This window comes from Calidris pugnax, unplaced genomic scaffold (assembly GCF_001431845.1).
Source record: "Calidris pugnax isolate Ruff unplaced genomic scaffold, ASM143184v1 scaffold44, whole genome shotgun sequence".
NCBI classification, from domain to species: domain Eukaryota; kingdom Metazoa; phylum Chordata; class Aves; order Charadriiformes; family Scolopacidae; genus Calidris; species Calidris pugnax.
In genome coordinates, this window is record NW_015094506.1 from 1,241,063 (window position 1) to 1,256,914 (window position 15,852).

General features: G+C 45.0%; 1 protein-coding gene across 3 annotated transcripts in view; it reads right to left on the reverse strand.

The window, feature by feature from the left end:
- SYN3 (synapsin III) overlaps positions 1-15,852 on the reverse strand; it is a 199,132-nt gene that overhangs the window by 9,355 nt on the left and 173,925 nt on the right. For all 3 annotated transcript variants that reach the window (XM_014963577.1, XM_014963576.1, XM_014963575.1), the window contains 4 exons: positions 15,362-15,504; positions 10,488-10,562; positions 7,033-7,135; positions 928-1,062 (listed from right to left, as the gene is read on the reverse strand). In XM_014963577.1, the coding sequence (XP_014819063.1) occupies positions 928-1,062; positions 7,033-7,135; positions 10,488-10,562; positions 15,362-15,504 (456 nt within the window). The remainder of the gene's footprint in view (positions 1-927; positions 1,063-7,032; positions 7,136-10,487; positions 10,563-15,361; positions 15,505-15,852) is intronic.

Consider the following 15,852-nt stretch of genomic DNA (forward strand, 5'->3'; position numbering starts at 1 on the left):
TACCTTGATGAATACCCTTCATGCTGTGCACCTGCTTTAGCAGGAGTGGGCTGTCGTATGACAAAGCCAGAGAGCCATAAAGCGCTTTTTCTCATTTTTTGTCTCAAGTGGAAACTGTTCCAGCGCATTGCAGTCAGTAGTATCCCTCAGCCTGTTTACTCTCCTGTTTTTTCTTTTGTACGGATTTGTTGTCCTCAAACCCTTGTGCTTGGCTCCCTGCTAGATACCGAAAGAGGTGTAGCATGTACACCTGGAGACACAGATTGTGTTCTGGTGTGTTTCATTTATACAGAACTGCCACTGAGAAACATGGCACTAAGATTAGATGCATTTGATACTCAAAATGAATGTACACGAGCAGCACTAAGGGGTCAGTTTAAATGCAATAATGACAGGTTCTTATGTGAATTCAGCATTAGTCAAACCTCCTCCGGATGAAGGGCACCTCCAAAGAAGAAAGGCTGCAGTAGGGAATGGAACAGCTTTTGGTGGAATTTCCCACTTTCCATTCTGGGAAGCACAGATTTTCATCAGGGATGCAAAAACTGGAATGAAACCTATCCTGAGGGATGATGTTAGGAGATGAAGTCGGGTGTTACAAACACCTCTAAAAATGGCTGTCTTCAATACAAATCCATGAATTTAGCAAGCCAGAGTGTCTAGACGCATGGCCCACACTTCCAGTGTGATGCCACAGTTATACAGAAGGAGAAAAAGGGAGAGAGAGGTGTTTCTTAGGGGCACCTACTTCAAAGAGTCTATGAGAGACCTCTGGAAGGGTAGGAATCAATCTGTTCAATACACTCTCATATGGGACTGTTTGACTCCCTGTGATGTCTGGCTGCCTGACACCCACAGGGAGGAGTGAGAGAGAGAGAAAAAAGTTCAGGAAAACAACTTGGCCAGAAGGTCTCTCTTTGCTCATACCCAAGGCCTCAGTGGTGATGGCGTAGATCCACCAGTGATGACAAGCTGAGTCATTTTGGAAACCACCAGATCGGCTATAAGCTGTCTGTCCTCTTCAATGTGCTCCCCAATCAGGGGCATTGAGCTGTCCATCACCTGCCACAGGAGGGAAAAACAACAGTTAGTAAGGAGATTTCCTGGTGGCAGATGCCTGTTTCAACTCACCTCTCACGCTAACCTGCTTTGTGTCCCCACATCCTTGCCAACACCTCTAGTCACCACTCCCCCATGCTGAAACATGCTTGACTTTCCTAGGTGTGGGATTCCACTTAGAGTTTTTTTTCGGAAATGACATGTACTTCCCCCTACTCCCCATCTTCCTTCCCTTCACAACTCAGAAGCCGAGCCAAGACTTTTGGTGGCTGGAGGCTTTCTAAATCAACTACCCACAAACTTGCTTCTTCACATGTCCTGAGGAGACACCTCTGATGGATGAGGTCTCTCTGGCATTGTCCCACAGTATTTGGGGGTGACATAGCAGCAGAAAGGGCCACAGGAGAAGGGAAAAGACATGTACTGAAGCCTGAGGAGATGAATGCAACAGGGTCTGGAGGAAACCAGGAAACATTTGGTATTAATCAACACAAAGCACTGCACCCTGAGAGGGGAAGCAAACACCACAGACGAGGACGATATCACCCAAACAACAGCACCCAATGCAGGAAAGTAAACGTATTCTTTGCTTGTCTTCTTGATATTGTTGAGCAGTTGAGATACAATTGCTTCCCAAGCAAGTTCTACAACTGTGCTGGGGAAAGCTGGGAAGCAAGACTGTGGGGATGGGGGAAAGAGAACTGTCAAAGGGTCTTTGAGGTAAGAAATGGTCTGACAACAATAACATTAATGAATGCACGGAAGACCCTCAGCTGTATAGCAGCCCTAAACATAATTTTCAACAGTTCATCATAAATCAAGTGCTTTGTAAACATTAGCTAAATCCCAAAGGAAGAGCTGCACTATGATGAAGTTAAGATTCAGCTGGAGTAAATATAATTGTACCAAAATATCAGGGTTGGAAGAGTTTATTTTATTTTGCTTTTATTTTTAAACCAAACATTAAAAACCCTGGAAATGAAAACTTAAAGGCTGCATTGCTCAAGAAAGCCACTGACTCATGCTCAGATAACAATCAGAAGTGCACTCCACCCTGGCAAGGCTGCAAGAGTCCACTCTTGGAATGAAATGGAAAGTTTTGCATCTTTTTTTTAGGCTTAAAGCAAGGGAAATCAGTGAGGTGAGGTCATCGAGTTTGTATTCTAGTCTCTTCTTGCAGATTTGCTATTAATTTAGATTCATTTCTATAGGTGTTCCACATGAAAATTAGAGAAGCTACCCAGGAAGGTTTAACTGGGGTTTGCATGAAGAGTGAGTTGGTGTTTATAGCCATGGCCTAGTTGACCCAGGAGGTGAAAGAAGGAGGTTAGAAAATTAGATGGCAGTGCTCAGCGAAATACACAAAGTGACTTTTCGTTCCACTGTCCACTTTGCTGTTTCTCTGTAAAAAATGAGGTGTAGAAAGGAGATGCTGCATAGTAGTGTCAAGGAAGGGCTAGTTCCCTTCTGCATCTGACTAGCCAGGGGCTCCTAGGGGCCCTCCAGGAGGTTCCTGTGCAGCTTTCCCTCCCCTCCCACCTTAAAAGCATTCCCATTTCATTTGGCAATTCCAGTTTATGCGTGAGAAAAGAGGTCCCAGCTCTCTGCAACACTGCATGAGAGGGACCTGTCTGACCACTAGATGTTGCCATTACTCTGCTAACAGCCTGGCCAGCCGAGCCCAGCTCCTGACTCCCTGACCCTCTCTGTGAGTAACTGGGGTACAGCTCTGGTCAAAACACCCCAAAACCCTCATTTCCCTATCTTAAAGACTCCTTTTCCCTATTTCTGTTGGAGAGGTGGCTTGAGAAGAAGAGAAAGATGCACCAGAAACAAAGGCACCAGGAGAAATGAACCCTGGAGCAGGTCCCACCTGAACCAGTGAAGGTGCACCAGGGATGAGGATATCTGCTGTCCTGCTGTGTAGTGTCTGGCAGGGGAACGTGAGCTGTGGAAGACTGCAAATGCAGGAATGAACAATCACATGCATAAGGGAGGGCCTTTGAAAATGGCAGCGATTTTAGTGGGCAAAGTGATACAGCTGGTTACCTGAAAAGGAGCATGAGATGTCACCTTGTCTGTCCTCCAGGGCAGGGGAATTGCTCTGGATCTGGGCAGATACGAATGTTAGTGCTGAAATAAATCAAATGGCTGGAAGGAATATGTGAATCACAGGCAGATTGTGCTCATCTCTTCCTGGGGAGATCACAGAACAGCTGGGCAAGAGAAGACATCTGCACATATGGACCCGGCCTTTGTAGCTGCCCAAGGTCAGTGGCTGCTCCTGACACAGCTGCTGTTGCCTGATAAGGTGTATGAGGGGGGAGCGGAAAGCGGCTGAGCAGAGAAGAGACTCAGGAAAACCCCATCCCGCTCCTCCCCCTGCGCCTATCTGACGCTGAGGCCTGAAGGCTGGACTTGTTATTCCATGCTCTGATGTGCAAGAGCGGGGTGTTAGGTGATTTTTAGGGAAGGAAGAAAGGAAACAGATGATTAGACATATCAAAAGAAATGATATGGCAGCGCTGAAAGGATGGGCAGGGCTTCTTGCGGGGCAGCAAGGAGCATGTCTAGTAACACAGCTTAGCTGTATGGCAGGTAGGGCTTAGCTGATCCAGGAGAAAGAATATATCACACGGATCATTTTACTTGCCCTCTACTCACTTCATATTTGTCAGCGTAGCAGAGACATGGAAAAGATTAGATTACCCAAAAAAAATGGAACAGGGAAGATTGTTACACCATACACACTGCTGAGCTCTTTTGAGAATCTGAGCTGCTAACAGTGGCACCAAACTTGCACTGTTTTGAGGATCTGGCCTTCTGATCAAGTGCTGGCTATTCCTGCTTAATATTCCCTTAGAGTGACAAAGTTGTTTACAGCAGAAGAAAAAGAAGTACCAGCTTTTACCTTTAAATTCACAGCTGTTTTAATAGGATGAAGCTGAAGAATCTACTGATTTCTTCAAAGTTTTCAGTATGAGCCATGAAAATGGTGCTTAAGCATGCTAGGTCTTTGGAGGACAGAACCGTACTAGATTCTGCTTTTTGCCATGGGAAAAGAAAAGAAGGTGAAGTTCGAGTAACAGCAAATACCACGGGTGCAAGATTACTCTTGTGCTGTGTTGATAACTCATCTGTCTTAATCTGATTCTGTTTGCGACAAACCACTGTGATAAATCTCAATTCATAGAAATGCCCATCACTACTATGCCCTCTGTGAATTTTTCCTAGAGAACTGCTTTGCACTGTGAAAATTAATTACTGCCTGCAATTGCATTGTGCAAATTCCTTATTTGCTCAGCCTATTTAGGCATGCTTTCTTGTAAAATGTCACAGCACACTGTTCCTTCTCACCAAGAAAAATACAACTGTCGCACTGTCAAATAACTTTTTTTCTCCCCCTATCAAAAGGAAAAAGCAAAATAAAGGATCAGTTTCAGGCCAAGAAAAGTACCCCAGGAAGTAGGCTGGAGGCAATTAATTACTTGTCAGCATCTCCCTCAGATCTGCATAAAGTAGAAAATGTGCCCGGTTGGCTTTGTTCTGCTCTTTGTCTGGCACTACTCTACTCCTTTTCCTACAACGTCCATCAGTCTGGCATCTGAATGCCTGCTAATTGTTGGTACATCAGGCCTGCTCAATCAGCTTCTCTGCTGGGATAATTCAGCGTGACCCATCTGAAGCTGATGTGTTTCTTCTGATTTGTATCATGTTAGATCCATTGCTTTTTACCTTGCTCTCAGAGAGAGGAATATTAGCACCTGTTTCACTCTGTGCAAGCTGATGATGGTTGTTAGTGTATGGATGCGCTTTTTCTCCAGTCAGTCACACACAGGGGCAGATGTGAAAACCCAGAGGTATACCCAGACAGAGGCATATAATCCTTAAGCACAGAATTAGCCATGTGTGCACGTACATGGGCTTATATGCAAGAATAGATGCTGGGGTATGAAATCCACATCTCACGTCTGACCATGTATGGACATAGTCCAAATGTCCTCCCAGTCATTTCTAGCAAGACTGCTGCCTTGCTCTTCCTTTCTCAACTGCATGTGCACAGAGATATAAAAGTGCACGTCAGGGGACAGTCTGCTGTGGGGGATGCTCCTCTAGGTGCTGATGTATTGCATACAGGAGCAGACCCATTAGCGGTGGACTTCCCCCATCACTTTGGGAAAGACGGAGGCTCGTGGCTGTTTTGTTGCTGGCAGCTGCACTTAGATCACATGGCCTTTGACAGGTCACCGCTCCCCGGAGAGCAGATACATAATGCAGGAATGCGCAGTCACTGGAGGGCTCATGTGGTTCTCATCAGCATCCCAACCCTCAGCGGGTGGGACTGCTCTCCCACACATAGCTTTCCAGTGTGTCAGCACCCCTGCATGAAGCCATGGGCTGGCTCTGCTCATCTTCCTCGGCCGGCCTGTGTTGGTGGAGTTTACAGCAGGTCAGATGCTGTGCCTTCTTGAGTCACATAGTGACAGAGGCACTTGCTTACTTGCCAGATTTTCTCTCCCCCAGAGCGTCTCGAAAGTTTCCACTTTGATTTTCTGGCCAGCTTTTCCTTCTCTGCCCTGTTAGCATGACCTGAGCGTGCTATCCACCCCACTCCCACATCTGCCTCCTGGCCTGGCAAGGAGCACGTTGAACTTTAGCTCTCAGAGCCACAGTCTGTCCAGCTAACAGGGCTCTGAACACAAACATTTGTGGTCCACACTGCCCATAGTAACTCCGTGGTGCTTTGCCTTGCTGGGCAAAAGATTTTAGTAAATACACCTGCTTTTTAAGTTAAGTTTTTCCTGCTATTTATGGATATTTTTGCTACATTCTCACAACTGATTTTATTCTTTTAAATTAAATGCAGCTAGGGTTTTTGTTATTGGGGTTCCCTTTAAAGTGACTGCAGAAAGACAGGTTCATTCAGAGACAAAGTGAGATTTTTTTTAATGGATTGAAACACCTGCTGGACCTCTGCACGGGTAGTGGGGGGAGGTTAACATGACTAACATTCTAGCACTAATTGGCACCTGCATTCAAGATGGGCTGAAAATAGGCACGTTTGTTCCTGATGTTGTTGATCCCTACTAGCACCTATGAGAGATGCGCTGGCTTTGCAAGTGCTTAGCCTAGGAAGGAGGGTACTGGGGCATTACTGCATTGAGAGAAACCAAACTTTCCATGCTGCCAGCAACACTTGCAGGCTGTTACATGCATGAAGAAGGCAGCTTCACATCTGTGCCATACTGGTGAGGTTCTGCACTATGGGGATTTTTCAGCTGAAAAGCTGAGGTGACTGAGCAGTCTCCATTTCCCTTCACAGCCCACAATGAGAAATGAAAGCACTTCAACCCTGACACCTTGCTGCATATCTACCAGTTTACCTGGGACTCTAAATCAGTTTCTTGCATATCAGTGGGCCACAGCTTGGAGGAAACAGGTGGACACTGAGGAGCAGTGATTGCTGGACTGTGCACACAGGAGTAAGTGACAGGCTGAGAGGGTTGGGATTGTTCAGCCTGGAGAAGAGAAGGCTCTGGGGAGACCTTGTAGCAGCCTTCCAGTACCTAAGGGTGCCTACAGGAGAGATGTGGAGGGACTCTTTATCAGAGAATGTAGTGATAGGACGAGGATCAATGGTTTTAAACTGAAAGAGGGGGGATTTAGATTAGATATTAGGAAGAAATTCTTTACTGTGAGGGTGGTGAGGCACTGGAACAGGTTGCCCAGAGAAATGGTGGATCCCCCATCCCTGGAAGTGTTCAAGGCCAGGCTGGATGGGGCTTTGAGTAACCTGGTATAGCGGGAGGTGTCCCTGCCCATGGCAGGGGGTTGGAACTTGATGATCTTTAAGGTCCCTTCCAACTCTAACCATTCTATGATTCTATGATTGGTGCATGTGAGCTCCAAGGAAGCATGTTTGCAGATACACTTCCCAAAGGAGACTTGCATTCAGGTTTCCCATGCTCTCACCTCAATGATGTAGTCTTTTCCATCTTTGCTGTGGACAGCTTTGACAGCACAGATGTCAAGACCTCCAAACATTTCCGCGCAGGCATCCGCCCAGAGTCTGTACCTGCAGAAACCACAGAAGCATGGCCTAGGATTAGCTGTCATTGGGTAGTCCACCAAATACAGCCACCCGTCCTGCTGCCCATAAGAACACAAAGAGATTCAGGAACCATTTTGAAGTAATATGAAGGCATGCTTCATATGCTTTGCTGGGTTATTGCCTCCCTGTCTTGCACAGAAGATGGAGCAAAAAAAAAAGAAACTTGCCTAAAGCTTCCCTTCATTTCAGATTGTTTCAGTCCTGCCCTCAAATCCACCTTAAAATGTTTTTTTCTCTCCTTGGTGTTTACATCAGATCTCCAGTTGGTTGTCATTTAGCCAAGCTATAAATATTTAGCTCATTTAATCTCCCAGTAGTGTTGGCCCCTTAGCGTTTGTATTGGCTTTGCCTGAAAGCCCTCCATTATGCAGGCAGCTTTCTCCTGATAAGATGTCCTACACATTGAGGCTGGAATGGGATTGGAGTGAGTGCAGAATTTAGCAAGTAGTAGTCATCCCCTCCCCGATCTGTAACCCAGTGGCTCCTGCTTTTTACAATTTATGCTTTCAATTTCATCCTTTTACAGTCTCCTGCCTCCCTTCTGCCCCTTGGGTGTTGCTCCTAGCCAGGTGGTCCCATCACAAAGACCAGGCATTACTTTGTCAGAGGGAGAGCTGCAGGCTGCAGCCCTTTTCTCCAGTTGTCCCAGAATGGGAATGTGAGCTGGTATGAACAAGGGCCAGGCCTGGCGGGTGCCCCCTTAGCTATCCTGGTGCCACAGCAGGAGAGAGAATGACAAGAGGCGTATTATGGGGGGACTGCATCCCCCCGCTGTGGAAATGAGGAGGGAATGAGGAGGCCTGGTTTTATTTCCTGTGCAGCTGTGCTGCAGTCCCAACCATTTCAATAAAAATAATAATCTCAGAACAGCGGATCTGTAAGCAGGACCACAAGATGCGAGGAGGAGAGGGAAGGCGACAGTCTCATGAAAACACTGACATTTTGCAGACCCTACAGGGACTGGGAAAAGAGCTGTTCTGGCCAAAGAACAAGTTTATGTCCTTAAAGCCAGCCAGAGTCCCCATAGCTTCACAATATAATGATCAACTTGTGCGAACAAAATGTCTGTGGGAAAAAACAAGAATATGGCTTATATGACTACTGGTGCCCTCTTATCTCTAATGAGGAGACCACCCCAGCCCCCTTGAGGAAGACAGCACCTGAGGAGGAGTCAGTAGCATAAGGAAGAGGAGAACTATGGACCCCATGAGCCATGCAGGAGGCACTGCCAGCACCCCACCTGTACTGCTGTGGTCCCACACTCAGAAGCACCATCATGGGAACTACCTCTCTTCCTGAGGGACATCTCTAGGGGTCTGGATTCAGCAGCCAGGCTCAGGGAATCATTGCCCAGGCCAGCGCTGGTTAGCTACATGTCTTCAACGTTGCTGGCCCTAGGTGAGCACTGGGAGGCATCAGGGCTGCTGAGGAGGGATGTATATGTATCAGGGGTAGCATTTGTAGAGGATTCACTGCCATTTTGCCTACTATTACCTGGTCATGTCAATGCTTTGGGCTAACATTCAGTACAATAGGTACTTCAGGTTGCTCCTACTCAGCAGAGCATTTTAGCACACTCCTGCCTTGTTGCGTGCACTGATGACTCACAGATTTCAATGGGATTTGTTGCATTTATGGCTGGATAAGGCTAGAATGGTGAATTGTGGTACTGCATCTATAAAATGAATCTTCAAAATGTAGCATAGCAGGCTGGCAGGAATATGTGTTTTAGTCCTACAACACTGCAATGAGAGTGTGTCTACCTTTCATCTCTCTAGCTTAAGCTGTCATATAAGCCACCAGGACGCATAATAGTGTCCAGTTCCCACAGTCCTATTACAGTCTTGCAGAGTCACCTTCAGCATCTGATTTGGGGCTCGGTTTGACTTCCCTGTTTCACAGAACTAAGGGTACAAAAGGGACCTCAGATGATCACCTGCACAATTCTTTACCCCAAAGAGGAGACTTTTCTTTAATTTGGTCTTAAAGAATACAGGGATTTCTCATCTCCTTCAGGCAATCCATTTCTGTGCTATTCTATCCTTACTGTTAGAAAATATGGGAAATGTTCAAACAAACCCTTTATGCTATAATTTGAGTCCATTACTTCTTACAGTATTATACTGGTAATATAAAGAGTGAGTAATGCTCTATTAGCAGCCTTTTACATATTTGAAGTGCTTGTGCCCTTCAAGTTTTTTCACCTTTAGGATGAAGTGGTGTTCAGCTTGTGGACAACTTCTTCCAGCTCTGTGACAGCTAATGAAGGAAAGTGAACCTCTGCACTGGAGGCATTCATTAGGCACAAGTCTACACCTCTACTGGAAAAATATTAGTGGTCTGCTAACTTGGAAAACTACATAAGCAGTTGTTGCATACTTTTCTTATAGGTTGATTATGTTTTCTCTCAGCGTTCCCCCTTGTTGTCCTTTGGGCTTTTTCCAGCTCCTTGCTATCTCTCTTTAAATGTGGTGCCCAAACCTGGTCAGAGTCAGAATTCAATCATCCTGACAAATTGGAGACAGAGTTGGAAAAAATCTTAGATTCACTAGGGATGAGTGCCTACATATAATCTATGGATTCTATAAATCTATGAATGATATACTTCAATAGAATGGAGAACAGGTGATTTGATAGCAGTTCTGCAGAACAGGGTTTGGGAGTTACAGAAAAGCATAAGTTACCATGAGTCAACAATGTCTTGCAGTTGCCATATTAGCAAATATCTCAGTGATTTGAATGTATGGAAGTACCATATGCAAAATTTCATCTGTAAGATGCATGAGGCAATTCCTTCAGCTCTTTGCAGCAGTGAGAAGACTTTGCTAAAACAGTGTCCACTTTGGGGAGACCAATGCAAATAAGCACTTTCAACACTTCAGCTGACTGATTTTTCCCTCTGTTGAGCAGAAGAAAAACACTCTTCTGTGTCGGCCTCTCATTAGTAATGTGCTTAGAATAACTTCTTGTTACTTCTTGTTTTGTGCTGTGACCTTTCTGATTTTATCCCTACATGTTTGTGCTCGCGCTTGACCTTAGCATGCTGATCTTGTTTCCTGTGGCTACATTCACTAAAGATCTAATGATTTAGTTATGTTAGTCTCTAGCTGTACTTCCAGTCTGTTCTCCAAAATAGGACAGTTTGCCTTTGTGCTCTTAGTATTTTTTTAAGGAAACACTCAGTCTTTTAAACTTCTTTATCCAGCCTCCCAGGAGACCTCACTTACCAGTTCTCTCAATTAACCAAAGTCTGAAATACGATTCCTCCCTTCTAACCCAAGAATAGCTAATACTGTCTTGAAACCCTCTTCCTTACCTCTCTGTCATTGCAATCTGTTCTAGCATCGCAGAACCTGTGTTTGCCTTCCAGTTTCCAGAGATGGACGTCCTCCTAGGAAAACAAACCAAAAACGTAACCTGAAAAGAAAAATACACTGCTGCCCCATCCTCCCGCATACTGTAGTCCTCATTCTTGACTCAGTGCTTGTACAGGAGGGGATAAGGTGAGGTTCTTCCTGACAGAAGCCTTTCCAAATCCTGCCTCCACAACACTCCATACAGGATATGTTGTTCAGACTCATGAAAACCTGAATAAGGAGTTAGACAGGGAAACCTCCAAGGAATCTTGAGCACACATCAAGCTCTGTGAGTACTTTCTTTCTTCATATATCAGGCCCAGGAGAGCTGAAATGTCTGCAGAAGATCTGGGATAATCACCCTTGTGTTCTGTAATGTGTAGCAACTTCTTTCCATGGAAGAGCAACTCTTCAGGCAAACATCTGCCTGAGCAGCTTCACAAATATCAGCTCTGATATTCTGGGTCTTCCTAACTTTGATTTCAATTCTATTGGTGTCATAGACTATATGATTATACTCTCTTTTCACTGACTTTTCATTGACCTGTCCATGGCTCACTGTGTCTGGACTGGGAGAATTTATAAATGCAAAATTGTTGGATTTGCATTAGCTGCAACTGATAGTTAATTTCCAGAAAAATGTACTGTTGCTGGAAAATCCTGGGATTCACCGTCATCCACCAAGGGATGAAAATTTCTCTTTTCTTGACCTTAGGCACAAGGCAGATCTTGGACAGCCTGCTGTGACAACACTGTCCATCTGCCTGGAACAGTGCTCAACTATGTACAGTATACATAGTGTACAAGCTAGGACAAGTCAACAAGCTGACAGGATACATCCAGGGAGCATCTCCATGCTGAAGAAGATTTAGATAGAGATTTATTAGGAGAGTATGAGGTGCGGTCCAACATGAGGTTGTGGGAACCTTGCTGCCAGTTCTCTCACTTTTTCAGCATGATGTGGAAACTTGCAAAACTACGTGAAGCAGTGATGTCCTGGTGTCCTGCTACACTATGAACCTGGATTATTATAGTTGACTTCCTAGGGTTCCCCTGTACTATGGTGAGGGACAGCTTGGAGTCCTGTTCCATTTATCTTCATACATGGTATGCATAGTTGCTGTGAAACTTTAATGGTTTTTGTAACCATATTTAAAGGGGTTGGGGGTGGGGAGGAGGGAGAAGAGTGGAAGAGCATAGCTACTCTGTTGCATAACTGTGTTTCCATATAGTTGGCTCTTGTCCCTTGTTCCCTTCACCCAACATCCATCTTCCTGCCCTACTTTCTGAACAAAAGAATGTATTTCTCCTCAAGCGTTGACTGTTATGAGCCCTTTGATGGCCTGTAAGGTCTGTGTTCAACCCTCAGACTCTCTTTTTCTTTTGACATGGGATTCTTAGGATTATGTCTTTCAGTTCTGCAATAAGAAGAACCATTCTTTATTAACATTTAGGATCAGAAAATTGCCCTGCAGTGGCAGATGGCATCCAGAATCCCATTAGTACTGATGAGAACTCCCGGAGTCTCATTAGTGACAAGATTGGACATTAGTTCAGAAAATGCACCTGGCATACCAAATGTAAGCAACTGTGTTATCCCTAAGAAAACCAAACCACAGCTATACAGTTTTAGAAGGAAATTTGGTATGGGAAAGCTCCCAAAATAAGAATTCTTCTCTAGCCATTGGGCTGATGGGTTTGATTTGTTTATGCTCACCCATCTCCACCCTAACTTTCCTGTTAGGCAACTTTCCTGTTTTTAAATTGAAAAGCTTCATTTGAAGCCCTCTGGACCAGTCACCAAGTTCCTACACCACAGCCTCTGTCGAGATCACTCCTTTCTAAATATGTCTGAGCAGTTCAGGTGTGAAGTGTGCCATGAAATTCTTCTTCTTTTTTCTTTCTCTTTTAGTGTTCAACCCGAAGTGGAAAACGAGACTAAAGACAAAAATATCTCCCTAAGGATGCCCTGGCTCAAATCCCATTTCTCTCAGGGACTGAAAGTCAAAGTACTTCCAATCATCCTAAACATCAGGGAGGCAGTGTACAGTCAGTATCTTAAAGGAAAGGACCCCAGGCTTTTAGGGATTGGTTGATCAGATCTGTGACACCTTCAGCACTGCTTAGGATAAGTGGATCAACTAGCAGATCATGGGCTGTTGGTGTCCTGTACTTACCATCTCCAAGCTGAGCCATTTCAGTCTAAAAGTAGCTCTGGTTTAGACACAGTTGGTTTGTATCCCCTGTAGAGCACATTGAACTGCATTTGAGGTGACAAGATCAGAAGTCACACTCATGAAACTAGAAAGGAAAGGATATTACCCTCTTACTAAGAGCTGGTGGCAAGGAATATCCCACCCTTGAAAGCCAGCAGCTGCTAGCCTCATTCAAAGTGAACAACATTTCACAAATTTTAACTGGAAACAATCCCTCTCTTTGCTCTCAGTTGTGATGAGGGTGGAAGATTAATTTCTGCCTCAATTTCCCCTGCCACGTGACTAGCATTCAAGTCTTCTCTTTGCCAGTATTACAATGACAGTCAAATAGATTTGGTGGAATTTTAGGCATGTATCACATGCTGCTTATCTGCTGTTTTGAGACTGCCCCAAGGCATGGGCTAAGTAGGTGTTTGTTAGTAGTGTGAATCTGGAGTCACTACACTGAAGTCAATGGGAAACTGAACTCAAGCCTTGGGTCATGGGCTGGAAGGAAGTGCATTGAACATCTGGGGCGGGGAGGAATGCATGAGTCACCCTGTAGCATCCTCCCTCTGGCAGATGCTTGGTGCAAAGTAAACATATTATGGAGAATTTCGGTACGCAGTCTTTTCTCAGAAGGAAGGGGGATTTTAAAATCTGTATGTGTGGGTGAAGGTATAAAAATACTGGGTAGATCCCATGGCTCACAGATCAAAGCAATTCACTTAGTGTGACGCTACTGCAGATGCTGTAATTGCCTTTAAGTCTGAGATTTGCTAGCATGACTAATGATTTTGAGTCCTCTATTTGAGACACCGGTGAGAGCTCTGATATTTTGCGTGCTTTTACCTCTGTCCTTGGACATAGTAGGGACTTATTTATACCATAGAAATAACCTTCTATTCTGTCTGATGCTGGGACAGAAAGAACAGCCCCCAAAGAGACTGACTACTGCTCTCCCAAGCTCACGTCCATAAATGGCTCTCTCAATATAAGTCAACCTCCTGGGTTAGCAAGGCACTGGGTGAACTTTGGTGTTTGCTTTCTTTGCTAATTAGCTTCATTTCTCATTAACGTATTTCCCGTTCATGGCTGTTTTCATGTGAAAACATTTTTCATTTAGCAAACAATTGTTTATGCAGCTATATTCCCAAATGGGATTAGCTCTTAGTGTGACTGCTTTCTTTCCTCAATCATCTGGTATTATTTGTGATCCCAGTCTGGATGAGTGCGTGGTGAGTGCGAATAATAAACAGGGAGAGGATATGGTCAGGCTAACCGGGTCTTTGTTTCACGTAGACGCAGGCTGGGAGCAGGCTCTGGAGCCAAGGCTGGGTAGGTTGGCAGGAACAAGGAATTTTAATTGATATTTTAAACCTTCCTTCCTTTGGCCAATTTGAGCCAGACTCCCTGAGATGTTAATGTAATATTAGGCAACTGTGCTATTGTTGACCTGATCAGATTCAAAACAAATTTTCTCTCATTGAGTTCATGTGAAGTAGTCCGGTGTCCCACAAGTCCTTCCCATGAAGAATGTGACTCAGTCATCATCTAGTTTAGTTAAATACCTCTGTGCTAGGAATCCAACCAGGAATTTTAGGCAGCTATGGCTGAAAAATATGTGATCGTGTATATTTGATTATCTTATTTAACTATGTTTTGTCAGAACTATGGCCTGGGGGTTTGTAAACACGGACCCGAAGCTCACAGTGTTGTGAGTGTTAGATAACATATGAAATTTATTTATCTGGTGACCTGAAGAATTTACTGCTGGAGCTGTCTACTTGTCCAGAATTTTGTGGCTGGATAAGGAGCTTCTGGAGAAGCTGTGCTATTAGGCTTTCTCTTTCAGTAAGAAGAAACAGGTGTTTGACTGACTCATGTGGTTACATCTTTAATTGAGCTTGATGACTACTGAAGTTTGGCTGAGCACTTTTTAATATTTTCAAACATACCAGCGTTGAGGGTTGCCTTCATGCCACTTCCCTCACTACCCCACAGGGCAGTGGAGGAGCTTTGGGGAACGCACTGAAATTTCTCTCTTTCTCCTTTCCCTGCTTTGTATGCTTCAAGCACACATGCAGAAAGCCCACAGAAACCCTGCATGCTGGCCAGGCTGAGTCTGTTTGTACCCAGTGCTGTGTGCTTCTCGTGTCCTCGTGTGATTGTTGTGCTGTGATCTCCAGCTGGGGAGAGGATGAGGTGTTGGACACTGTGGCACTCCATGAGTTACAGCTGGCTCAATCTTTTCATTGTTTCTCCAAGGTGGGAAGGGAGTGGGTTCAGTTCACACTGGAGGGTGCTGGGAGCTGGAGGATTTTGCTGGGAAAGATGAGCCCTTTGACAACAGGAGGGAGGAGGTGATAGGTGATGGCAAAGCACAGTTGTTATAGTGGGAACTAACTGAATCTCAGAAACAGGTAGAGAGACGTTTACCTTGCAGATACAATGAGCTGACAGTGAGTAACGGAGAAGATGACCGGTGGATGAGGTATCTGGGTTCAGAGGTGGGAGGAGAACAACAGGGCTATTCTTCAAGGAAATTAAGTCAGCTTCCTACTCCTGCCCAGAGCAGACACTGACTGAATCACTTCCACAGCTCCCCCCGTCTCACTCCAGCATAGCCGTGCACTCACATGTAAGCCTTGTAGTTGCTGCCAATTTTCTGGATTCGGATGTCATACTTGGAGTCAATGAATGGCTCGGTGGTGGCATAGGTTTTTGCCATGGCTACTATGCTGGCCATGTCCCGGAAGTCGTGCTGGTTCTCAACTTTGACCTTGGTTGCCAAAATGCAGTGAAAAAGTGACAAGAGCAAAAAGAACAGGAATACTCTGTTAGCAACAGTCATCTCCATACCTGAATAGCACAACGTCAGTTAAAACCCACACAGACAGAGCTGAGGACAGAACAGGGATTGTGTGACTTAAAGAGTGGAGTTCCCCAGACCAACCCAACACAGAGCAAATCAACGCCTTTCTCCTTCCTCATGCACAAGCCCTGGTAAACCTGGCACCGGCAAGTCAGCTAGACCTTCGCCCAGATGGCTCTTACTAATGCTCATTGCTTTTATGATGCTTCAGAAAAACATTTGATCTCTTAAGGGGCATTACTTCATTCAAGCATT